The 25,493-nt window shown below is 50.8% G+C and overlaps 8 protein-coding genes across 8 annotated transcripts; 3 read left to right on the forward strand and 5 right to left on the reverse strand.

Moving 5' to 3' along the window:
- Positions 1-202: 202 nt before the first annotated feature.
- Positions 203-1,249, forward strand: J7T55_011037 (uncharacterized protein; the record flags this gene model as incomplete). The annotated part of the gene is made up of 2 exons (XM_053135149.1): positions 203-1,081; positions 1,244-1,249. The coding sequence occupies 2 exons, from the start codon at positions 203-205 to the stop codon at positions 1,247-1,249; spliced, it is 885 nt and encodes a 294-aa protein (XP_052987105.1).
- A 1,121-nt stretch (positions 1,250-2,370) lies between these two features.
- J7T55_011038 (Dihydroxyacetone synthase) lies at positions 2,371-4,647 on the reverse strand (the record flags this gene model as incomplete). Its single annotated transcript, XM_053135150.1, has 3 exons — positions 2,371-3,072; positions 3,147-4,297; positions 4,371-4,647. The coding sequence occupies 3 exons, from the start codon at positions 4,645-4,647 to the stop codon at positions 2,371-2,373; spliced, it is 2,130 nt and encodes a 709-aa protein (XP_052987106.1).
- A 729-nt stretch (positions 4,648-5,376) lies between these two features.
- Positions 5,377-6,526, forward strand: J7T55_011039 (short-chain dehydrogenase reductase sdr protein; the record flags this gene model as incomplete). Its single annotated transcript, XM_053135151.1, has 4 exons — positions 5,377-5,642; positions 5,739-5,816; positions 5,888-6,211; positions 6,319-6,526. The coding sequence occupies 4 exons, from the start codon at positions 5,377-5,379 to the stop codon at positions 6,524-6,526; spliced, it is 876 nt and encodes a 291-aa protein (XP_052987107.1).
- A 264-nt stretch (positions 6,527-6,790) lies between these two features.
- J7T55_011040 (uncharacterized protein) lies at positions 6,791-9,522 on the reverse strand (the record flags this gene model as incomplete). The annotated part of the gene is made up of 6 exons (XM_053135152.1): positions 6,791-7,475; positions 7,540-7,695; positions 7,761-7,982; positions 8,042-8,174; positions 8,248-8,456; positions 8,522-9,522. 6 exons carry the CDS (start codon positions 9,520-9,522, stop codon positions 6,791-6,793), a joined length of 2,406 nt encoding a protein of 801 aa, XP_052987108.1.
- A 2,371-nt stretch (positions 9,523-11,893) lies between these two features.
- Positions 11,894-13,675, reverse strand: J7T55_011041 (uncharacterized protein; the record flags this gene model as incomplete). Its single annotated transcript, XM_053135153.1, has 1 exon — positions 11,894-13,675. One exon carries the CDS (start codon positions 13,673-13,675, stop codon positions 11,894-11,896), a length of 1,782 nt encoding a protein of 593 aa, XP_052987109.1.
- A 2,546-nt stretch (positions 13,676-16,221) lies between these two features.
- On the reverse strand, positions 16,222-20,842 carry J7T55_011042 (uncharacterized protein; the record flags this gene model as incomplete). Its single annotated transcript, XM_053135154.1, has 8 exons — positions 16,222-16,864; positions 17,079-17,732; positions 17,789-17,865; positions 17,935-18,037; positions 18,201-18,271; positions 18,451-18,549; positions 18,853-20,115; positions 20,174-20,842. 8 exons carry the CDS (start codon positions 20,840-20,842, stop codon positions 16,222-16,224), a joined length of 3,579 nt encoding a protein of 1,192 aa, XP_052987110.1.
- Positions 20,843-22,584: 1,742 nt separating this feature from the next.
- J7T55_011043 (uncharacterized protein) lies at positions 22,585-23,468 on the reverse strand (the record flags this gene model as incomplete). Its single annotated transcript, XM_053135155.1, has 2 exons — positions 22,585-22,895; positions 23,282-23,468. The coding sequence occupies 2 exons, from the start codon at positions 23,466-23,468 to the stop codon at positions 22,585-22,587; spliced, it is 498 nt and encodes a 165-aa protein (XP_052987111.1).
- A 934-nt stretch (positions 23,469-24,402) lies between these two features.
- On the forward strand, positions 24,403-25,385 carry J7T55_011044 (chaperone protein HSP31; the record flags this gene model as incomplete). The annotated part of the gene is made up of 5 exons (XM_053135156.1): positions 24,403-24,478; positions 24,544-24,764; positions 24,849-24,964; positions 25,019-25,200; positions 25,261-25,385. 5 exons carry the CDS (start codon positions 24,403-24,405, stop codon positions 25,383-25,385), a joined length of 720 nt encoding a protein of 239 aa, XP_052987112.1.
- Positions 25,386-25,493: the final 108 nt, after the last annotated feature.

Genomic DNA, 25,493 nt, shown 5'->3' on the forward strand with positions numbered 1-25,493 from the left:
CCACGTCAACAAAAAGCTATGGAGCGCAGCCAGTTGCGGAGCTGAGACTCCGGCTTGGAGACTTTTGGGCAAGCCTGAGGAGTGCTAAGTCGCGACACCAACACTTGCACATCCAATGTAGAGTTCATTTGTCGTATGCTGCTTTATCCACCCCCATAGCTTTGCACTTTATCTCAATCAAGACACAGAGAATATTGCCAAGATGCCGACGACCACCGCCGCCACCCCAGAGAAGAGCCGTGGCCAATATCTCCATAAGGCTAGAACTCTCCAGGCCGCATCAACAGACCTCATGCCTCTCGCCAGCGACGAGATTCGAGTTGCCATTCGCTCCACCACCATCTGCGGCTCTGACGTGCACTACTACACGCATTTCTGCAACGGGAGTATCCAAGTCCGCGAGCCACTCTGCCTGGGCCACGAGGCAGCGGGTGAGGTCGTCGCTGTAGGGTCCAGTGTCTCCCAGGCGATCCCAGACCTGAAGGCCGGCGACATCGTCGCGCTCGAGTGCGGCGTCCCCTGCGGACAGTGCGACTACTGCAGCAGCGGGAGGTACAACATCTGCCCGGCCCTGCGCTTCCGCAGCTCGGGCTCCAAGTTCCCCCACTACCAGGGCACCCTGCAGGAGTTCGTGGACCATCCCGCGCGCTGGGTCCACCGCCTCCCGCCCCAGCTGAGCTTCGAGGCCGGCGCGCTCCTCGAGCCGCTGGCCGTCGCCATCCACGCTGCGCGCAGGGCAGGCAAGGAAACCGTCTCACCCAGGCGCACGTGTCTGATCTTCGGCGCCGGTGCAATCGGGCTGCTCTGCGCTGTGGCGGCGCGCGCCGAGGGCTGTCGAGATGTCGTCGTGGTCGACATTGACAAGGGGCGCCTGGACTTTGCGCTGCAGCAGGGTTTTGCCTCTGTCGTATATGCGGTTCCCCTCAGGAGAGGGCAGACCTTAGAAGAGAAGCTGGATATCGCCAGGCAGACTGCAGCGGACATTGCAGAGTTGAAATGGCCGGATGGCCAGGCGGTAGGAAAGGTGCAGACCGTATTTGAGTGCACAGGTGTCGAGTCGTGTGTGCAAAGTGGCATTTATGTAAGTGACCAAACTCCTTTATCCCGGTAACAATTCGCACCTCGCTTTTCTATGGTTTTCTCGAGCTGATGTTTACTTTTTTCCCTTCATAGGCCACCGCATCGGGTGGTCGTGTTGTCCTTGTGGGAATGGGCATCCCTAACCACACGCTTCCAATCTCAGATCTAACAACCCGGGAAATTAATCTCGTGTCTACCTGGCGATATGCAGATGCTTACCCTAGTGCGATTGAAATTGCAAAAGCCTCAGTTACAGGGGCGCCAGTAAATGGCAATCCTTTGCCCGATATTTCCAAGATGATAAGTCATCGATTTGAGGGCCTCGACAAAGTACAGGACGCTCTTGAGTTGGCTGGTAAGACTCGTGACGCTGATGGGAATATGGTGGTGAAAACAGTAGTAAATTTCAAATAGATGGCAATACCATAATTATAGTTCTGATACAATATCGAAAGCAGTTAAACAACACCGAAAAACTTTGTGTCAAGAGATACTCCAAATTTTACATCCATACTAGACAGATTTATGCCTTGAAAAATTTAAGGTCTCAGTGCCCGAGGCTATTACCGCCGCCCTGGTCAATACTTCTCCTTTGGAAATGATTAGTATCTAGGAGTAGGGCTTCTTGTCATGGACTGGTAGGAGGGTAGGGGGGAGGGGGATCGTCCCTTTTCCAGCTTCTCACTCAGTCCCAGCTTTCCATCAAAATTTTGAAGGTGGTTTTGTGACCTGTGTAATCGGCGTTTTTGCAAGAAGCCTGTTCAAATCTACAGGACCTAATTCGTACTTAATGTTACTATCATTGGTAATGGGACTCAATTTCTCTTTTTCAGCTGTCAAAACTGGCAATTCAGTAGTGAGACTCAGGTCCATGGGATTCGGAATTTTACAACAGCTGCTCAGGAGAATGCACATTGTCGGCAGTAATGTGTTAATCTTAGCACACAGCAGTATTTTAATATCAACATTACGTAGCACTTTCAGTGCTTAAGTGAGTCTTGATTCCAACCAAGACTTAGTTGCTGGCTGTCTTCGCTTCAACCAATCACTTCAAAGTGTAAATTACGTGCCAGCCCATAGTATTAACCTAGAAACTTGGACCTTTCGTGAACAGTTGACCACATAGGATGGGCTAGACTTCTCTTCGTGTCAATAAAATTAACACGTGGATCCATATGATCTTGAGGCGAGTTGGAAAATGTGATGATGGTATTCGCAAAAGGGGAAGAAAAGTGTCTAATATCTACGTCGCAATCATAAATTGTCTACGTGCTAAAATATGTACCGAAGTCAGATTGCCTTCCATCCCGCCTTCCTCGCGTCGCCTCCATCCAAAGTCTTCAGATAATCCTTGACCCTTGCTTCTATCCCTTTCGCGTCCAGACGGAATCTGTCATAGTTGCTTGGATTGGAAGCCGAGTAACCGTACCCCGTCATGCCGATACTCGCCGTCACGTATCGCGCCCAGGTTGTCGCGATGTACTCCTCAACGCTCACAATAGGTATGCCATCCAGAGGGAACACCGACTCTTGGTACGACCGGCTCTGCGCGTCAAAGTGCTCGAAGCTCGGCGCGCTGACCACCCTCGTGGGGATCCCGGAGGCGGACAGGCTCTCGGCCGCCGCGACGACGTAGTGTAGGTTGGTGCCGCAACTGGTCAGGACGAGTTTTGGGCTTTCGGCTTCCACGACAACGTACGCGCCCTTGGCGACCTTGAATCTGTCGGTATTCGGCACGGGGCCGACGGGGTCACGGCCGAGAGAGAGCATGGACGGGCCGGTGGTCTTGGCCAGCGCGAGCATCCAGGCGCCGATCACCTCTTCGGCGTCGCATGGCCGCATGTACGTCAGATTTGGCATTGCCCGATACAGAGAGTCCAGTTCGACGGGCTGATGCGTCGGGCCGTTTTGGCCCTCGGCGAAAGAGTCATGCGTCGCGATGTGGATGACGGGCAAGTGGCTCAAGGCACCCATGCGGACACCAGGAGCGGCCTAGAGAACAATGAAGATTAGTATCACCATATCGCTAAAGTAGTTCGAACGTCGCCGTGCTCCAGGTGACTTACATAGATGAAGAACATGAAGAAAGTAGCCGTAAACGGGAGGAAGGTCCCAGGGTTGTAAGCCGCGATACCGTTGGAGATGGACGCCATGGCATGCTCACGAATGCCGTACCGTAGATAGCGCCCTGAGTAGCCCGAGGTCGGATGGAACACCTCGTGGGCTTCATAGGGGACCTTGTTGGAATTGACGAGGTCGGCGCCACCTCCGAAAAGTGCTGGGTGGGTCTTCCATAGACTCTCCATTACAGTTCCGCTTACCTCACGGGTAGCCTGGTCGCCAAAGTTGCCCGAGTCGATTTTCTCCAGCACACTACGCCAGGCGTCCCCATTGTCGCCCGCTACCCTCTTAAGGAACTCCTTGGCCAGATCTGGGTGGGCCGACTGGTACCGCTTGATGAGATCGTCCCACTCGCTCTGAAGTTTCTGGCCGTGCTGTTTCCTCTCCCTGAAGTACTCTAGTGAGGCTGCTGGGATCTGGTGCGTGGTTGACGGATCCTGTCCAGCAAGGGTCTTGGAAAGCGCCACGCTCTCGGCATCAAAGACACCGTGGTGTGCCTTGAAAGTCCCTGCGTTGGCGGTCCCAAGCCCGATGATAGTACGAACGTTGATAAACACAGGCTTGCCAGTAAGTGTCCGGGCGTACTCAAGGGCCGAGACCAGGGCTTTGACATCGTATGAGCCGTCGGCGACCTCTAGAACGTGCCAGCCGCACGCACGCATCTTTGCGTTGACATCTTCCTCGTTGATCCAGTCAAGAGGTCCATCGCAGGTGACCTGGTTGTTGTCATAGATGACTACAAGGTTTTCCAGCTTCAGACTTCCTGCCAACGACATGGCTTCGAGTGCAACTCCCTCCATCAGGCAACCATCGCCGGTCATGCAGTACACGCGAGAGCTGACGACGTTGAAGCCAGACTGGTTGTAACGCGCAGCAAGGTTCTTGGACGCAATGGCAAGCCCGACCGCGTTGGCAATGCCCTGACCCAGCGGTCCCGTGGTGACCTCTATTGCTGGGACTTCAACCTCCGGGTGGGCGTGGCAGAGCGTGGTATAACCTTCTAACTTGGCGCTGCCATACCCCTTGATTTCATCCATAGTCCAAGCGTCATAACCAACAAGATGGTTCAGGGCATACAAAAACATCGCCGTGTGGCCTGTAAATATATTTAGCATTGGTACATGATTTTAAAGGGAACAATATCTTTCTTAAGTTGTTTAATAACGCACCATTGGAGAGCACGAAGCGATCCCTATCAAACCATTCTGGATTCGACGGGTTATATCGCATCACGTACTTGTACAGAGCAACACCAATTGCCGCCATACCAATGGCCGAGCCACCGTGACCGCCGCCATTCTGGTTGCAGATGTCGAAGATGAAATTCCGCAGTGCCAGGACGGCCTGGTCGTCATCGTCGAGATGTTCCCTCCAGCCCTTGACCTGGCCGTTGGTAAGCTTCCCGGCCGACGCGAGCTTCACGGGCTCTACCGATGCGTCCTTCATCTTGTTAGGTAAAAATTAATGTGTAATGCTGTTGGGTGTGTATGATACAGCAAAAAGCAACAAAAAATATCATCGGCTGCGTTTGAACTCTCGCCCCAGTAAATGCACCGCCAACAGACACTGCTTCCAAGACAAACGTAATATACAGATGCTTTATTAAGCGGCACTTTGTCGACCTGTCCGGACGTTAGCGCCGAGATGTCCTGGCTCCCCCAGACGTGCGGCTTCGTGATTTCCGACCCGGTTACGTACGCCCGCGCCAAGCCCTCCCATCGCCCATGCAGGTCGGGATTCATCCTCCGGCCAGCCTGCATTGTCAGTGCCGCAAGCGGGCCCGTCACGAGGACAATGCGCCACGGAAGTCAAGTCCACCAGCGCACACTATTTCCGATCAGACTTCCAATCATCTTCCAATTCTCTCCAGTCGAAGCCGATTCGACATCATAAAGATCGCCCCTTGAGCGCTTCGGCGCTCATCAGCCTCTGGAGCCTCTGGTGTGTCTCCCACAGGGATATTTTTTGCAGCATAGATTCATAAGCTGAAATCTCGATATTTCTTTTAGGTCCCAACTTATCTGTTTTACCCTTGTGAGCTGTTGATCTCCATCGACTAGCTAACATCGACCGGGTTGGACTCATCCTTAAAATTACCAGGGTAGTAAAATAACCACCTATTACACTTAATCCCTTAACGTCGCGGCAAACTCTCAATAGCTCAATTCTTCACAAATGGCTTCCGATGAGCGCACTAGCATAGGTAAGGCGGTCTTGGACCGGAACCCGGACAAGTTCCTGTCCCGCACCGTCCACGACCTGATCTCCCTTAAGGGCCGTACCATCGTGATCACCGGCGGTGGTCGTGGCCTCGGCCTGGCGTTTGCCTTTGCTATCGCCGAGGTTGGAGGGAATGTCGCCATCATCGATTTGTTGGACAAGCCCCATGACCATTTTCAAAAGCTGGAGACGGAGTTTGGTGTCAAGGTCAAATTGTATAAGTGCGTATAAGTTCTAAAGCTGACGAATGATGCATACGCCACGTACGTGTGCGAGAAAGGCTGAATAAATTGCTGACATGGACCCTGCCTACGTAGGAGCGACGTAACCAACTACGAAGCCCTTCAGGCAACCTTTGATGAAATCGTGAAAGATTTCGGACGCATAGATGGCCTGTAAGTCCCGCCGCACCCCCACCCCCCTCCAAATGTCATCTCGCTCCATCTGCTCACACAAACCTCAAAAGGGTGACCGCCGCCGGGATCTGCCCCGACGAGCCCTTCCTGAAGCGCGACCCCAAGTCTGTCGCCCGGTGCATGAATATCAACGTTCTCGGCACCTACTACGCCGCGCAGCTGGCCGCCGCCCAGATGGTGAAGCAGGAGCCGACCGAGTTCAACCGCCGCGGCGGGTCCATAGTCCTCATCGCCTCCATCGCCGCTCACGTCGCCAGCAAGGGCCAGTGCACGAGCGACTACTGTGCAAGCAAGGGCGCGGTTGTCTCCCTGGCTAAGGCATTGGGCGTCGAATTGGCGGCTATGGGCGTCCGTGTTAACTCTATCTCGCCTGGGTAAGTCTTTCGCTCTACTTGAAGCTGTTTGAATTTGTTGTGGATCTACTACTTCTTGCTTGTGGGTACATATGGTGACTGACAATGAGAAACTTTGGGAAATATAGGTACATGCTGACGGATATGACAATCGATCTCTGTGATCGTTACCCCTGGTTGGCGGAGATTATGACGACCGAGCCCCCTATGCGCCGGATTGGTGACCGGACTGACCTCAAAGTCCCAGTAGTTTACCTCCTATCCGACGCCAGCGCGTATCACACGTCAGATGACATTCTAATAACGGGAGGTATTCATGCAGGGAGGCTGCTGTAGAGGACGCCTCGGAAGGAGTCAAGTCTGCTAGTCTGGCCCGCGACATCTGGGCAATCTCCCATTTAATGTTTTGAAGGCGTCAGTACGGCACATGTTGCTATCAAACAGCAGTTCTAGCTCACTTTCCCCAGTAGCTGGCAGCAATAAGAAAAGCGCTACTCGAGTTGAGACGCATTAAATGACGTTCCTGTCCGTTGCACCTGTCCGGTGATCGTAACCAAGACCCTGAAACAAAGCATTTATGCTTCCACTTTTCCCTCCTGATTAAGGAGGAAGACCAGGGCCTGACGGAACCGAAAATACATTGCCCCAGTTCCCCGGCATACCCTCCAAGCTCGTCCTGAGCATCCAGTCAAAGTCAAGATCCATCCCGGAGACCGCCTCGCTGCTGTCCGCCAGATACTCACTCCCTAACGACGACGCCGTGTCGCCGCGAAGTCGCACGGGCCACTCCTCATCAGCCGATCTGAAAGACATGCGCGACCGTTTCCTTGAGCTGATAAAGCTTCCTCGCGTGGACGCGGCATCGTCACGCCCAAGAGCCTTGGAACTCGACCTGGCCTGCCGCTCCCAGTGTCTCTGCAGCCTGATGAGGAAATCGCGGGCTCGCCTGGCGGTGTCCCACGACGGTGCGAGCTCATCCAACGCCCGTAGGCATGCGCTCAGGTCGGCGAGGATCTCGTCTTCTCTCTCCCGTTGATAATGAGAGACCGTGGCGAAGACGAGCAGCAGTGCGGCGGAGAACGTGATGGCGACGGCTTGGATGTTGATCCTACGGAGGGTCCACCGCTCTTCGTAGAGGCGGAGGAGCTGTGCGATGGCACTTGCGGAATCCATGCACACTTTGCGGGCTTGGTCAGCATCCGGACCCTTCGCTTGCTGTGGCTGGCTCTGGGTTCTTGACATCCAGGGACGATGAGCATAAATGAGACTCTGATAAAATTGCATGCTGCGGGCGACAGTGTTAGGAACAGAGAAAGCTTTCACAAATGGGGGTTCATTGAGCCACCTACTGAAGCAGGAGAACATGCGGCAAGTCAACAGCTTCGCGATTGTCGAGGTCCACGCACAGCTCAGCTGGGAGATTTGTCTTCCAGTCTGATAGCAGTTTAAAAGTCTTAACACTGAGTTCTTGTAGAGCGCTCTTCGACGTTGTTGCGCTGCCATACCTGAAGGGAGCAGCAAGAAGTTTAGCAATCAACTCACCCAGTCTCGCACATGCCGACGAACTTACAAGGTATCACTTAGAGGTGCGAGGGCCTCGAAGAGCAGAACCTGCTGTCTGCAGACGTCTTCTACGCAGTCGACCATAGGAGTGAAAGACTGAGGTGTATTTGCATGCGCGTAAGGGGTCCAGTGCCCAGAAGCTGTCAATCGACTTTTGTGTCCTGGCTTGTCCAGGGTGACACCTTTCATGGACATGCGGAACGGCTGGCCCAAGTAGAAGCTCCAGACACTGTGCAGAAAAATGAGCAATCTTGCTTCCGAGGCAGAGGAGTCGTGGCTTCCACTCACTATTCCACCACGAAGGCGGCCCAGAAGACTGTCCGGCGCAGATCAGCCTCGGCTACAGTCACTATACCTTTAGCTATATAGAGCTTCAGATCCTGGTGTAGCGCGAGGTTGAATGACAGCCGCATTGCCATACCTAGTAGAATGAGTGTCAGTCGGCAAAACTGCCAGGGTGACCTGCAGGTGACAAAATTGTGCGAACAGCTTACCGCTGAAGAGCCAACCTCTAGCATCCCTTCCGCACCCTATGTCGTGGGCGCTCAAGAGGGTGAGGGCCTGAATAGTAGCGACACAAGGCGAATCCAGCTCTATCTCGAGAAGTGCCTTGGCCCTATCGGCGAAAAAGTCGGCGAGCGACCTAGGGAACGTGACGAATGTTGGGTGGTGTCTAGGGTCGAAGGCGGCTCCCAAAGCGCAGCTTCACATAGGACTAGGTTAGCTCTTGAATAAAGGCCGCGGTGGCGTATATCAATTATGGCTTACATGGCATTCCTGAGGGCCTCAGAGTAGTACGACGTATCCTCTGCACCATTCCATTTTATTCTTGCGTCCTCAAACATTTTCCGGTCAACGACGTGAAATGACGGGTCCTGCCATGTGAAATAGAGGTTCATTAAATGGTTTTCTATTTCTGGAGGGACCGTCTTGTTAATCCCAAGACGATCCAAATGCTCCGTCCCGTCGTTCCGTACTGTGCGATGGACATTCATAGTGACGTCTGAAGCCGGCGTTTCCAAGAGATTAAAGTTTGATGTTGACCCGTAGAAGCGAATATGACCCCCTGGCTTGATGTGAAGAGTCCCTATTCGATCGGACAACTGGTCGGCGAGCTCGTCGACGCTCTCGGGGGAGGTTGCCTCGTCCATGTCCAGCGTGGGAGAGCTCCCAAGCCCACCAGAGACGGATTGTTGTTGGCCTGGAGTCGAGGCGCTGCTGGGGAAGCCCGGTGGCCTGGGGCCCATTGGGACATAGCCCGGATGCATTACATGTCCTTGCGGCATAGATTCAGCCGTCGTGTTCCAATCCCAACCTGTTGAAGTGCGCATGATGCCGTCTATGCCGCCGGCCGCATTGGCGAGCTCAGGCAAGCCTTGCATTGTGCGGAGGGGGCTACCTGCGGCACACTCAGCAGGTGGTATGACAGGCACATTCGAGGCTGATGCTGCCGAGCTCTCAGAGATCTCGGTCCCCTGGTCCAACCCCCGAACGGGCGGTGCGCCCTGCGTGGTGCTGCTCTCGTTGTCTGCTTGGTCCTGAATGGCACCAGGCTGGACATCATGGAGCCCTAACGTTTGGAGAATACCCGACAAAGTCTTGGAGTCATCCGGCTGCATGGGCGGGATATCCAGGCCCTGGTCATTGATAAACCTGGAAAGCTGCCGGACCCTGGTGGAGAGTAGCTCGACGGCGACTCGAAAGGAGAGTCTGCGGAATAAGCATTTGTTCGAGAAAGCCTTGGGGAGATGCTGAGGGGCTTGAGACATTACTGACTTGCGCTTGTCCTCCCTTGCGTGATATTGACATTGCTTGCCTTTACTCAGGCAACTCGAGCAAGCCGGCGTGCCTCCATTGCACTGGCTCAGAGGTCAGCGCTGGGGATGTCTCGCAGGGGCAGCTTGGACAAGTTGGAAAGAAGACTTGGAAAACTTATTCTCACCTTTACCTTGCTCTCACGACAAGCTACGCACGCTGTTGTGACATGTTTCCTCTTGGTCTCTTGCTTCGGCGACGATGACTTTTCCATTCCTTCAGTATACAAAGGGGGCAAAGAAAGAGAGCTGCACCAATAGGGTGGGGGTTGGGCCAGGCGGGAGGCCGGGCCGGATGATGATGGCAGTATGGACTTGAATGATTATCTTATTGTGGTCTTCAATTATCGTATCATATCATACGATAGATCAATGCTTGTGCGACCGCCGCTAGGTATTCTGCAAGGAATCGTCAAGAACCGTGCCACAAGAATACGAATCGATTGCCTTGGATGCGTGCGGTCGAATATCTGTATGTGTGTCAAAGATCTAACCGTAGCCGTGAGGGGTGGTGGTGGGGAAGGCCTGAGGAGAGTCCCTGGGGGCCTAATGGGCACCTGAGAGGGTCAGACTTACCCCGGATTTCTTCTCTAGGCGCCAACCCCGTGGGGCCCCACCGGCTACGCGAAACATCCTGTGCCGCCGGCCGAAGGAAAGGATGGAGTCAAGGGTGTCAAGTCACTGAATGGAATTCGGTGCATCTTCTCCAATTTCCTTCAGGCATTGCCCAGGTATTGTTTCCAAGGACTGCCCAAGAAATGCCCAGAAACTACAAGTAGACTCTAATCCCTTTCCAATTTCAATCTATTTTCAAAAGTTCCAAGCCTTGCACGCCTGTCTCGTAGGCTCTTCCCAGTGCAGCTAGCCCTCGCAACGATGAGACGCTTGCACGCGGCTTGCCAAAAATTATGCCAGCAGGTGGAGTCTTCGAATGTCACTACTGCAGTATCTGTATAATATGCAATATTTGAAGTATCTACTATAGGAACTAGTAGAGCACCAAGCAGAGTACATACTGGTCCGAGTATTGTGTACTATGCTTCAGCCGGTGTTCAAGGGCCGCCTTCTATACTTTAACGGTTGCTCCTCTCACGTTGAACATCGTGCATTTGAACTTGAAAAGTTTTGCATGTTCGACTGCGTCGCGACTAGCAAAAGCTGTCGGGTTCCCTCTCGGCTACTTCTCGGCAAACAGGTATTTAGTGCGAATGAACAGGGCCAGGTCCAGACCCACAAGCCATGGCTAAGGGACGCCACCCCTGACTCATGACCCCTCCTAGCTTTTCGGAAACCGATTTCCGCGGACCTCAATCCCGAATTAGAAGAGCAAATGCAACGACATGGTATCCCGTAACGAAAGATGAACACGGCACATAGTAGCGTGACACGATAGGGAAGGCCTGACTAGCATGGACAAAAATATTCACTGGACGAAAAAAGATCAAGAGGAGGGGGAAGAAGGGTAAACAAATTTATGTTTATGCTAATAAGTATGTCATGAGAGTTTGCTCATAATATAATCGATCTGAGAACGTAGGCACATATTCTTCGCGCATCGATCTCTTGCATCAAATAACCCTCTTCATGACGCACTCGCTTTGATGAGATCAGCTGCCTTCTCGGCAACAGCATACAAGGTACTGACCAAATGACTACACACTTGAGACAGTAGAACGGACGCGTCCACTACACACATGTTGCGCGTCCCGTACACCTTCAACAAATCATCATCATCAACCACGCCGCTCTCTCTTTGGGCATCATAGCCGCAGTCGCGACGGGATAGAAGTTTTTTCGGTACTCTGTGACCGCCAGCTCCTTCCAAGTTGCCGCTCCGACATTGGCCGCAACGCGGTTGAAGCCCGGTGTCGTCTCCGGGGCCCCAACCCGCAAACCGCTCCGTAGCAAGACCTCACAGATAGACTGGGCCGTCTCATGCTACAGCTCGACGTCGTAGTCCAGTAAAATAATCCATATATATATAAGAAACTTAATAAATGTAAATTTGCTATTTTCTTTCTAGCCGCCTACCAAGCCTGCTAGTTAGGTTACACCGGGGGAACCATTGTATATTTATGCTTGAGTTCCCAGGGTAGGGCTACAGTGACTGGGTATTTGTCATCTGAGGAAATTCCAATGCTGAAATTCCCCAAGATCCAATAGATCTGTATAACTCACTAACGAGCGTTTTCTGGGAAACGATTGTTCATCTTTATTGGTGTCTTTTCCGTTCCCCCCCGGGCTCGTTTCCCTTGCGCTTCTAAGTTATTCTATTTCAGGGCGCCTGTTTTTGGATTTTTATTCTAGGCCGAGATATCTGTCTAGACTACAGTCTCGCAGGTTCCAAGGCTGCGTCTTCGAACGCACCAATAACTGCATCGTACAGAGCATTTGTCCCCTGGTCAGTCATGTCGGTTCTTGTCCAAATCACGCCGTCTTCCTTGACCGGAAACAAAATCGCCCTGAGCTTCTCTGCCAGTGCCCCAAGCCCCTGGAAATCGGGCGTGAACTCCGCGACGATCCGTCGGCTGAATTCTTTTGCTGACTCCATATCTTGAATTTTACGATTGGCCTTGTCAAAAAGTCTCCCTTTGGTCCACTCCCGCAGCACGCTCGAAGTGGGAAGCTGTAGCTGATTTTCTCCTTCCGGAACGGGGCGCTTGGTGACCGCGAGGAACAGAAAGGTGTAGAAGAATGACTCAAGATCATGGCGATAGGTGTGTGGATTGTCTGGGAGATAGGCCTGTAACACCCCAATGGCCTGAAATATGTAAGTTCCGACAGCTTGGTGAGGCTGTTGTGGCTCCGAAATCTCTTTCGCCATGTCGAAATCGATCAGTACGCCTTTGGCAGTGTCGGCCGCGTCTCTGTTCGGTTCGCAGGAGGGGATGATGATGTTAGAGGGATTGATGTCTCGGTGTAGGATTCGGCCTTTCTGATAGAGTGATCGATGGGCTTTGGCCGCATCGCGTAGGGCGTACAGGACCTCCAGAATCGATTCGTACTTGTGGAGTGACCGGCCTTCAGGTGTAACAACGGTACAAATGAGTGTTTTAGGTTCATCCCGGATATTTTCGCCGGAGGACTCTGTCACGTATTCCTTGATCTCGACATAAGAGCCATCGCCTTCCGCTTGTAGATTTATGGAGTTGTTCAGGGTGAGACCGTCGTGCAGCATCTCGGTGTTGACGCCGTCATGGTGTGCGTCTAGACGAATCACCCCCCACACGTTTCTCTCCTTGAGCAAGTTGAGCATTGTCAACTCATGGCGTTCGGAAGGTTTTGACCATTTGAACTTGATCGCATAGTTCCAACCTGGGCTGTCAACCCGCCTTGCTCTATAGACGGTGAGACCATCACTGACCAGGTGTCCGGATCCCCGCTCGAAGATCTTAGCACCTAGAATGTAAGTATTTGTCACAACTTCTGTGCCATGCTTGTATGAAAAGCTAGCACATTCGTCTTGTTCATTTCTATGAACCAACGAGGACATTCCCCACTCGCTGCTGTCCATCAACATGTATCCGACGATGGCTGAGAGGTACTGATCATTCGTATCCGTCACTGTGAGTCGTGTGGATCCATAGATCCCAGATCGATCAGACTGCCAAAGTTCTGCTTCCTCCCCTCTAACCAGGAAGCTGTGAAGGAACGCGCGACTTGGCTGGCTAGAGAACACTGATCTTGCGTAGGCACAGAGTTGCAGGATGCCTTCCCAACGACTTCCCTGGGAAAACAGCCCCAAGACCGCGAGATCGTCCCATTTGACCTCAGTTTTGAGACTTGCTGAGTCCGCAAGAACTAATATCTGATCAGATGTGGGTGAACTTTCCGTGGTATGCTCATGCCACGAGCAGTAAAGTGTTGTTCGCTCCGCGAGTGATGCTTGGAGATCCGTCAGCCAGGTAACAATGTTTGTTTGCAAACGGAAGTCGATTTGCTTCTGGAAGTGCGGCAGCTTTTGAACGAATTCTTCTGCTATGGAGGTCCACGGTCGATTTGCGAAGAAACTTTCGTAAAAATCTTGAATGTCGGGAAATATATGGCCATTGATGTCGTTGAGGACAGAGGGGTCAAGCCCGGTTGGCGTCGTCAGTTTGGAAGACATTACTGAAGCTGGAGATCCTGTTTTTCTGCATGATTGAGTCGTGAGCATAGAGAAGGGACAGGCTACGTGAACGGTCAAGACGGCACGTCTGCAGAGCCGCAGTAATGACACTAGAGCGTGAGATGCTTCAATAGGAGGCGCACGTTTTGTGGAAAGTGGTGTGGTAGCAAGTTGGGGGGTCTGAAAGGTGTTGTATTGAAGATGGCCTATCTCAGTGAATGATGGACGTTGGTACGTCACGACCATCACACGGGTCAGTCATGCAGCGTCTGATATTTATCAGACGTACAGACTCTCCAGTGTCAAACCCTAGCACCCCTAGGGGCTGCCACAAGTAGGGTCAGTTGACAGCCTGCTGTTCTACAAGGTATACATGCCATAGGTTTTCTATATCCCTTGTCGCCCGATGTGGTTACACACAAATCCGCACTTGCGCGGTGAAGAGAGCATTTCCAGATATCAATGGGGCATCTTTGCAATCCTTGGCCCCGTTATCGCCCGGTGTGGTTGACTAGTCTACATGTGCCCAGGGAACGAGCGTTTCATAAATCCAAATTGGCCGACAACCTGCCTATGTGTACAATGCATTGTCTGCAAGGCCTTCTACATTGCCAGTTTTGGATGCTGTACGACACCAACTTGAAGTGTTTTTGGTGTTTCACCCGAAGGAACATGATGATGCTGTCAGAAAAAGATGATCAGTCAAGTTTGCCGATTTTAGCCTCTCACATGTGCATTTGCACAGATAAAACAGTTGCACGGCACAGTCTCGGAGAGCCTTGTTACTGAACGAGCAAGTGAAGAAAGCAATTTGATATAAAATATCATCATGTCAAGGCGGCTGTGAAGTAGATCAAGCTTGTCTTGCTCAAAGGCAGACGGGATTCGGCGAACCGAAAAATCCAATTGTGAAGCGGAGCGCTGCAAATATCATGGCTTCTTCAAGGCAGGTCTTCCCGCCTCCGGCAATCTACAATGGTCTGCCACATATTCACGAAATCGCTTTTGTACCCCAAAATGACACGGAAAGTCTAGAAATACTGCGGTCTTTGCTAGCCAAGTACGACGTTCCGTATAGCATCCTATTCGATTGATTCACAAACACTTTGATATCAACCCGGGGAGAGCCATGATAACCATAACGTTCGACATCCCCAAAAATGGAAATGTCTCCATTTTACGATCTATTGAGATGTCCAACGACATTTACGCTGACTAGTCTTCACTTCTCTGTAGACAACGATGGCCTTCTGCAAGCCTATGAATATTGCTCGTCACCAACCATGGATGTTTCAGGACTGGAATCATTTTTAGCGAGCTTTTTCAGACAGTAATGAAGCATGGGTTACAAACAAAATCGTATTGAAGATTTATGATAAGTCAGCGGATGTCGTCGGATGGACAGATTTCGAGTTTGAAGTGCATCGCAAAACTGACATGGTGCCCAAGGGCCTGCCCACTACGCCTGGCCATTTCGATGTGGTCGTGGATGATGAGTTCCACACAAAGCCTGGAAGAGGCGGAAGGGCTAAGTGCCACCACACATGTAAACAGGGTTGTGCTCACTGCAGGCACTGTTCACATAACACAAACCGAGCGGAGGAGTCGGGAACCCAGGAACTCATCGTCGGTGGGCAGTTGGTCGAGCCAGGCAGTGCATTTCACGGGTTTTACCATATTGTCCGGGAGGTGTGATGACTTCTGATTCTATTGGGTTACCCAAGCCCGGGAAACGTCGCACATGCGCAAGTGCTCACCCATGGAGAAAGTATTTAGACAATCTAGGAAGCTTCTGAAATAACAGCCGGATGTGTGTCAATCATCTAGGTACCAAGGTAGCTAAGTGTGGCAGCACAGATTTGAATGTTGATAACCGACACTTGGCAATGCATTTTGAGGCTGTGTCGCCTCTGCGTCAAAGCTTTCCGAAAATACGACAGCTTAATACTGTCCTGCACACGATGTTCGTAGATTCCCCGGATCCAACCTTTGACAAATTGAGCCCCGTCCAGTTTTGACCATCAAAAGAAAGCATCTTTAGTCCACTAATCGATTGCACTTTGAAGTCACATGAAGATATAAACACGGAATATTTCTATCGACCTTTGACGGAGCAGTCAGCAGAGATTAGGTTGTTAGTATTGTTGCCAGGGCACCCTCAAGATGGCATCAAAGTAGAGCCGAAGCATATGGCGTGCCCTTTTCCGGGATCGATAGAGCAGAGCCATGGACAAAAGTCAGAGCGCACGTGAAAGTTCCAGAGTGTGAAATACTTTCGTGTGTTTGGTCCTCGCAGAAATTTATCCTTGTCGGCAAAACCCTCCATGCCGCCCTGAGATACCTCCGCTCAGAGAGCGAAGGACGGATATCATGGGTAGATGCCGTCTGCATCAACCAGAATGACTTGGCTGAGAAAGGCAACCAAGTCTTGCTCATGGGTCCATTTACTTCAATGCTTCAAGATCACTGGCCTAGCTGGGTGTGGATGCCGATGATAATGATACAGCTCCCAGAATCGCCTTCCAATGTATTCCTAATTTGATGCCCTAGATTATGCGGATCTCACGCAGTCCGTCGTTTGCCATATCTCCCTTCAAAAGAAAACCTGCCCCTATCCGTTGATAGTTGATACCGACGTTGTCTCTGTTCCATGGTGATACAAGTATCACGTACATCCTTTGCGATGGAATAATCCCAACACATTTCTCTTCGCCTATGACAACAGCCAGGGAGTCAAGTTGATCAACACCCAAGATGTTATCATCAAACACGATTTGCTTCCTCATCATCAAGGACGTATTACTGGTGACCAATTTTCGTCCCACAACAACGAGTTCCAGCTCATGAACATCCAAGCCATCTGTTCCCACCTTCCTACCTCTGAAAGGACTGGACAGCTCATCATTCCAGGTCACTTCACCATATGGAACTCTCATATATGAGATGGTCCCATCGTAAGCCATCCATGACCACGTCGGTACCTTACGGCCCAGCCTATCAGATAGCCTTCTCATCCGGTCCTGACCCTTAGCACGTTGCCAGAGAAGTGTGCGGTGGAGATACGCTTCGAGGACGCCGTACGCACCCGTCGTCCCCAATGATTGAAGAAGGCGCCGCTCAACCCCCAAAATTGCAACATGTCGATCCTCCACAAAGGTGAAAGATAGCGTGGAGTACTGTTCATAGAGACTAACAAAATGATTGATTTTCACATCCTTATAGAGGTTTTCAATGTGCCGTGGGAAGTGAGCATCTCCAAGCAAAGCCGATTTCGGACTACAACAACGGAGTCATTAATATAGTCCCATATACAAATATCAGAGCTCGAGAAAGGCGTATGACATGCGGCAGCTGGTAAGTCGCAGCAGGAGGGTTGGACAGAATGCGAAAACAAATCACTTACTTATTCAACTTGGTCAGCGTCTCGCAATGAACCCCATATCCGCATTCCCAATAAATTTGACTCTCAGCAAAGTAAATTGTTCTGTGCGACAAGGCCCTTTCCTGCAAAACCCAGCCTCGCTGGTTTAGTGTGCTATTCTCGACATCGCCTCGAAAGTCATCGATTTGATCACAGACATAATATGGACTCCCATTCACGGGCCGCAGCGCCTCGCATTGACGATCTGGTCGTGGTTGTAGAAAGCCTTCAACGGATGACATAGCTCGAGTAGCGGCGATGGTACAGTAGGCGTTGGCAAACACACCCTCCATCAGTGACGACTCGTGATGCCAATCTTCGAAGGAGTCCTGAATAATACAGAGAGAATCAATCCACAAATATCGAACCCCTATGACTTTTGTAATGTGAATCGCGTCTTGAAAGGTCTGTGGGAGCAGCCTTGCATCGAATCCCAGCATTAGAGAGCTGATGTTGCCCTGCGTAGTGCACATGTACGTGGGGCGCATGAAGGGCATCGGACCCCAACGGTGTGAAAGTGCGACGTATTTTGTCTCGTTTTCCACAGTTAATGCTTTAACAAGCTTGACAGAAGATGCATCTTGTTTTCCAGGATCGCCAACATCGAGTATCCGTGTGGGCAAAGGCAGTTCACCGCTAGATAGGCAGTCATGAAAACTGTCGCAAACCCGTATCCACTCGCGCAGGCAGACCTTTTCTGTATCACTCTTTGTTTGCGGAAGTATAGGTAGTCCCAGTTGCAGAGAAGCAGGTGCAGAGGAAATAAAGTCTGTACACACAGTGACCAGTTTAGCTAATGCCGACTTAGAAAACCTACGTCGGTATTTGGACAACATACCTGGGTGCCCAACGATTGAGAGAACAGGCTCTTGATACCGGCTGAAACAGAATGTGGATCCAATGCGATAGAATTGTACTTCGCTCTCGCTTTCCATGCCGTGCTTTTTGACGCATTTCAAGAATATGGAACACAGTCCGCAACGGTATTGATCGGTCTTCAGCTTCGCGACACTTGTTCTAATAGAAAAGCCGCCTTCCCAAATGTTCAAACTAGCACAGTCCTTCCACAAATTAGAGACTTTAGGAAATGGAGGAAAGACCGACGATGGCGTGATTTTGCGAAACAAAGCTTGAGCGAATTTGTTATCTCCGGTAAAGCTCCAGGTATCATCTAGCTGATCCGGATATCAGCAGCAGAAGCAAAGCTCAATGTCAGACAGGACTTACAGGCTGATTCAATTGAATCAGCACCATTTAGCAATAATAATATCAGCTACATATTGAATGCTGGAAACTTACTGTCTTAGCTATAAATTAGCACCGCGACCCAGTCACGAAGGCAGTCCCAACTTACAGCCTGGGTACCGTAGCCCGACCCCCGTGTCAGCAAATCATGTTCACGCGGTTTGCGGGCGATCTCATGACCTGAATAACACGGCACACTTGCTCCCTCCTAGACGCTTGCTCATTAGATGACTACGCAATAGATTTTCAATGTTTAGGCTGGCGAGGTAAACGCACGTACTATTACGACACGAACTCAGTTAACAATGCTCACATTATCAAATTTAGCAAGAACACTTACTCCCTAGTAAATTCCCCAGTTAGTCGTGTTTTCCTCACCTCATATCCACATCTTACTTCTGTTCTTTCTGATCGTGGACATTTCTTACGTCATGTGGCTATCCCACGAGCGCGACTTCGGTCAGCGAATGTGTTAACGCGCTTGCAATGATGAGATCAAATTTAATCATACCTGCGTTTTCGCCGGGAAGAAGATATCATTTGTTGGTGAGTTGATAACTCCTTCAGCGGGCGAGGCGTGCTCGCGGATCGGGCGGCTAGGCAAGTCAGCTCCTAGAAAGGAGCCCGGAATGGACGGCATTTGCGGTGGAGAATCCCAATGAGGAACTTCGGGCATGGGAGAACTACGCAGGCACGCAGCAAGATAGCTGTCCTCTTTGTCGGCCCTGTCACGTATCTTGCATATTCCTTCGGACATCTCCCTGGCGTCCGCACGATGTCGTCTCGGGTCGATTGTACCGCTTCCAAGGTTTATCTCTATCTTCAGCAGCCTGTTCTCTGTCAAGCTGAGTAGATCATTGATTGGAGAATCCCCTGAGCATCGTGGATCACTTCCCTTCATTTCGTTTAGCAGGACCTGAATGTACTGAGTTACTCTGCACGATTTGAGGGCTTGGTTGGCGGAGCGAATCAAAGTATCGGACCACTTTACGTGGGGCCCAGAATTCTCGTTGTGCTCCTTCACAGCCTTGCGAACCTGATCTTCGAATTCTGTGAACCAAAACTTGCTACCGCTGCCTAACCTCTCGTGAAAGACTTTGAGGCCGGATGGTCCGTAAAGAGTCCAGATGATGAACTCAACGCAAATGCAACCGAAAGACCAGATGTCATAAGCTCGAGATCTGGGTCCACCGCGGAGAATGTCTGGGGGCTCGTACTTCGCTGTACCCGTCATAGAGCGAGTGTGATCCTTGCGATATCGCGTGGGTAAGTCGTGTACCTTGGTCAGACCAACATCGGCGATGACCAGCCTCCCATCATCCGGACCGCCCATGAGCAAGATGTTGTCTGGTTTCAAGTCGCCGTGTCGACAATTCGCTTGCTTAGGGTCAGGTACGGCCAACAGGGCAGGATTCTGGTGAGCGCTGGGGTTGTGAAGCTTCCAAATTGCCTCCGATAGGCCCGCAAGTTGGTTCAAGACCCACTTGACACGATAGGCTTTGGGAGTAGGGTCTTTTCCTTGCGTATCATCAGGGTGATTGACCTCCAAGTACTCTCGTAAATTAGCAGTGGCCCAAGGAAACATCATGTAGTATCCTTGGTCACCGTGCTCGAAGGTGCATAGAAACTTGATGAGATGTGGACTGTCGATCTTGCGAAAAAGTTCGAGGGCTTCGATCTCGGAACGGTACGCTTGGTCGACCTTGTAGGTTTCCACAATGAGGACATCGAGATTCATCTTCTTGACGGCCACTGACTTTCCCTTGGCATGTTCCTACGACACCCGGTCAGCATGGTCGCGGAATTTGAGGATAAGAAGGTATAAAAAATACTTGATTTGAAAAGGCCTGGTGATCTGGGTGAACCCAACTTTCATAGACAGTGCTGAAAGTGCTCGGTTTCTGACTGGCTTTCTCTGCTGCTGGACGCTTCTCTGGGCTGTAAAACGGCAGAATCGTATTTGAGGAGAAGCGGTGATGTCCAGAATTATCCGAGAATACTGGAGCCATAAATTGCCACTGCTGCTCGCAGAATTGTTCAATGCAATATGGGCTTGAAGACCATTCACAGTCGTATTTTAAGAGGTTGCCCAGCATTACATCGCACTGCGAAGGCTCTCGATCACGTTCCGAGCAGAGCTGCCAGTCACTTTCTTCTGGACTGTGAACATTCTTAAGGGCAATTGGCAGATAGTCATCGTGAACCTCAAATTTCTTAAAGGCTAAGATGGCTTCCGGCTTGTCAGTGAGGATCAAGACGGCAAATACCTTGCTGGCCTTATCCCTAATAAAATCATACGTCGTTTCGTCGTAATGATTCCCCAGTTCCTTCTTGACCGCCCCAGGGGTAAATAGCGTTTTGAGCGTACCCTCTGGCAAGAACTTTTTGTATGGAGTCTCGAATGTAGGGAATATCGAATTCACTAGTTTATCCTGGATCTGCTTGCGCAAAGTATTGGTATCGAATCGGCGAGTTCCGACAGATTGGGGAGGATCTGTCATAGCTGTCGAGTGCCAACAAGTGGGCTTCTGGTGCACTAGAGAAGGTTGTGACTTGTCAATGAGACACAACGGAATTGGAAATAGAATAATCTTGATGTAGATACATTTGCAACTGAAATGGTTTTGCAAGCTGGACAACCTGATGCCATAAAAGCAGCAAAGACTTCAGGATGTTGAGTTTGGCGATCAGTCAGTGGCAAAGATTACTTATCTGTGAGTGCATATGCTTTGCGATATTTATACTCGGAATACCCAATGTGTCTTCGCATAAGGCTTCGTTGTCGATCAGAAAGACCCGCCGAGACGCCGCAGAGCCGCATGGACTGTAGAAGTCGAGTAGATTCTAGGCCGGTCAGCGTACTGAGAGATTTGCTTGCTTATCTGCAAATATTGAGGTCCTTTTGCTGGGATCTGCATCCACATCTACCCCGAGTCGAAACTTACCAGGTCAGTCGGGCGAGTGATGCTCCCTTGGTTGAGTAGTGGAACCATATTCCTATGCAGGAAGGGGCGGAACCCCTCTCTTATCAAAAGATCCTGACACCACACAGGTTGCTTTGTGAGACATTCGACTCAGCCCGTCAGCATGTGAAACGGAGGACACGGCACAAGCCAGCCCGGACTGATCCATTCGATGAAAAAGGCTCATTTTTTTGGAAATGACGACTCACGTTCCACACAGGATGCACTGCCTGCCGCTCTGCATTCTGCATGGGCGCGTCTACAGAGTGAGGGCGGCAGGCTCTGGCGGTGTGGCGATACTAGCCATATTTACACTTCTCACCACATTCAAGTCAAATTTGACAGTTGGGGGGTTCCAATGGGGTTTTATTTGACATCGTTGACAATCAGGTCAGAGCTCATGTTCCTTGGTGCCCATGGATATGAGCCAATGATTCTTGTTGTCATGCATCTATATTTATACTATTGCGATCCCGGCCCCGAACACACTGACCACAAAAAAACCTTTCTTACACATCAAGACATAAATAACCATGATTGTTTGGAACAAGGCTATGTGGAATATTCCAATCAATCCAATAGTATGAACGAATTGCTACGTATTATGTCCTTAAATAGTGAATAGTGAAACTGATTTGAAACTATTCCTGCACACGTCGGCCCATACCAGCCCTTTTCGTATGGCGAGTAATTAATCAAATCAACAACATCATGAAATTTATGCAGAGACTCGATGGATTCATCCGATTCTTTGTTTTCCAGAGAAGTGTTGAAGAGGAACGCGATCTCAGGAAAGTAAGAGACGAAGAGCTAGGCCCTCTCGAAACTCTACCATACCATGAACGACTCACTGAGTTCGCCCGTGGGTCTACTCGCCATTTAGTCGGAGACAGCACCACAGTTCTTGACTTTAGACCTCTTTATGCCATGAATATTCACAATCTTCAACGTAGCTTGGCAAAAGAAATACACCAACTGTTTGTTTCAACAACATGTGACGAGCAGCTTGGGCGGCTCAGGGTCACACTTGGCCAATATAGTAGGTGGATTCAAAATCACAACCAGTGAAGGAAAAAAGTGCTGATGAAAGATTCTTTTCGCCCCTCCGTAGCTAATGCTCTTCGGGACTTCGAGTTCATCCATGCGAACCGATGGGACACACTTTTTGTGAAGGACGTGGCGGCCTCTCGGATCGACAATGGACCAGGCTCCAAGCTCCTGGGTTCTATCTTGTCTGAGTTGGAACTACAGCTGAAGGAAGACTCCATTAGTCATAAAGTCTACTCAGATGCAGATCTCTTAGGCTCATTTGACCCTCTTCTTATGAACAGTGGCAAGGACGGGAGTTTGACACGAGGCACGACGAGGAAGAAAGCCGAGAGATTGCGGAAACGTGCCACGAATTTTCGCATGACTTTGAAGCGGTTCTTGTTTGCAATCCTTGGGGGCTTAGCGATAGTTGTCCCTATGCTGATCATTGCCTTAGGCGATGTGCCATCGAAGACTATTCTCACGATAACAATCGCAATCTTTGCATTTGCGTTGGCGGTGGCTTGCGCATCAACTGCATCGCCGGAGAATTTGTTGGGAGCTACAGCGGCTTATGCAGCTGTATTGATGGTCTTTATGGCAAAAGATTGAAATACATAAGGTCCAGTCAATGAGAGGGGGCGTAGAATGAAGATTTATTATCAGAAAACGCACTTTTGCTACTTCGCCTACGGGGACTGTGATGGCCGACCGCACGTGCTTTTATGTCTTCCGTCGTTGACCTGGCGTAATTCGTCTCTCCTACAGCATCTATTGCCATTTCGCACATTCTTCGAAAATATTGATGGGCACAAACACCGTGGAATCAGTCATTCAAGGTGTTGAGGTCAGATGTTACAGCGTCTGCAAAGATCTCCCGTCCTGAGCGATACTACACTAATGAAGCCTGCACCGAAGTCTCGCGAATAGTCCACCGACACAATGCACAGAGGCAACGGCGCTTCTGACCACCAAGCTCCAACGCCAGCGCCGACGAGGGGTTCCCGGCAGCATCGGCCGATCCTCTGCCACTGAAGCTGCTGGTGTCATGTCTGTGTTGGCCTTGGGTGACCTCGCCAGGGATCAGCACGGGGTATTGGGCTCTTGGTGACGCCACAGCAGATGTGCCTGTCATGAGGGCTTCAGGGAGCCCATGCTGGAGCACGATGCCGCCAAGTTATCTGTTCGCAAGCCGGATAGTTCAAAATTGTATAAAATCACAATAAGGCCTTCTGTAATATGGCCAGTAGCGAGACGCACTTGTAGAGACAATGCAATCCACGAAGGACGTGGTGCAGGAACAGAGATGCAGATTAGGCTTTCAAAATAATTATTTACGATTTCTTGGTATTGGATTGAACCCCGATGAGTCGATTCTTGCTGCTGGAATATTTTGGGTCTTACCGTTCTAGCTCGGTCCTAGTCGCATGGCTTTTGGGAAGGGTGTCTGTTGCAGTTTGGAGATGAACACCGCGCACTGTGTCTCTGTCGCAAATTGAAACAGACGTTATTCAAGTAGCAAATCACGAGTGAGTGAATTTGATTCTGATGTCTCTCCTTCCGGCTTCCGGCTTCCAGCGGGTCGCACCGTCCTGATTGATGTACGATTTCTAGATCGGCAGACGTGGATCTTGCATTAGCTCCAACCCTTTTCTAGTTTTGTTGGGGCAGATTAGCTGATTAGCTGCTGTCCCCTCGGTATGATGGACGGCTTTGTAGGTGCCAAGTGCGCCCAATGACGATATCCTCGTGGTTAGCACTGAGCTTGTACCAAAATCGAACCCTTCTTCCCCAATTGTTTGCGTCGACAACCATAAAAGAACGCACTAAGACGACCCGGCAATACAACGGCTAAGGTTCGGCTTCGGAAAGCTTCATATGATGCATTTCATGTTTCCAATAAAGGAAAGGAGGCGGCTCAGATCTCAAGAGCCTACCTTGATAGCATAGCTCACATCCTGGGCGGCGTCAGTCTTGAACCTGCCGTTCTCTCTCCGTCGTACTGAGACTTCGACCAGTCAGGAATATCACAGGCTTTTGCCGCAAATTGTCAATCGCAACCTATCACCATGGCACCCCCGATGCGAGCTTTGATTGCTGTCACCTCAGCTCATGCGCCATTGTATCCTGATGGCAAAGAGACAGGTAAGCTGTACCACGACGCTATCCAACGTTCCACCATTTTCTCGGTTTGACATAAATATTTCCAGGTGTTTTCATCACCGAGGCTCTTCATCCCTTCAACGTTTTCAAAAAGGCGGGCTTTGAAGTGGATCTGGTGTCCGAGACGGGCTCGTTTTCTCCTGATTGGTTGTCACAGCAGAAGGATTGGCTTCCAGATGAAGATCGCAAGGTTTGGGAAGATACCAAAAGTGAATTCCGGTCAAAGATGGACAAGCTCCCTAAGCCATCTGACATTGACCCCTCGAAGGTCAGACGAGACGACCTTCTCTTCAGCCAGAGCCCACACCATCCCTTACTCGACGATCTATTCCGCTAATACTTTGGCTCATAGTATGGTATCTTCTTCGCCTCGGCCGGTCACGCCTCTCTGATCGATTATCCCGATGCCAAGGGTCTGCAGTCAATTGCCTCTACGATGTATGCCGACGGCGCCATAGTCTCTGCCGTGTAAGGCCAAGCGTCCATCCCCGGCTCGAGATACATTGCTCAGTTTGTGACCAGTTGCCATGGCGGTGCCATTTTCCCAGGAATAATCGACAAATCTACTGGTCGGTCCGTAATATCTGGCAAGAAAGTGACCGGATTTACTACGCGAGGCGAGGAGGAGGAGGGTGTGCTCGAAACCATCAAGAGCTGGAAACGCCCCACTATTGAGGCCAGCGCCGCGGACTCAGGTGCGACCTGTGAGTTTCCATCTGTCATAGTCGACAGATGAAGTGCCTTTCGCTAACTCTGAGAAACAGATGTGAGCCCTCCAGGACCTTGGGACGCTTTCACCCAGACAGACGGGCGTATCGTGACGGGTGCAAACCCCGCCAGTGCCCACGTTACTGCTGTAGCAGCCTTGGAGGCGTTTAACAAATTGTAGAAGTGGATGCAGCTTAGCACCCTGTATGTCAGGGTTTAGTTGTTGCCCATGTTTTGAGTTATATATATTTCTAGCTGCTTGAGGCACAATCTCACACCGGTTTACGGG

This window comes from Diaporthe amygdali (genome assembly GCF_026229845.1).
Source record: "Diaporthe amygdali strain CAA958 chromosome Unknown NODE_52_length_282706_cov_64_790073, whole genome shotgun sequence".
Taxonomy (NCBI): Eukaryota; Fungi; Ascomycota; class Sordariomycetes; order Diaporthales; family Diaporthaceae; genus Diaporthe; species Diaporthe amygdali.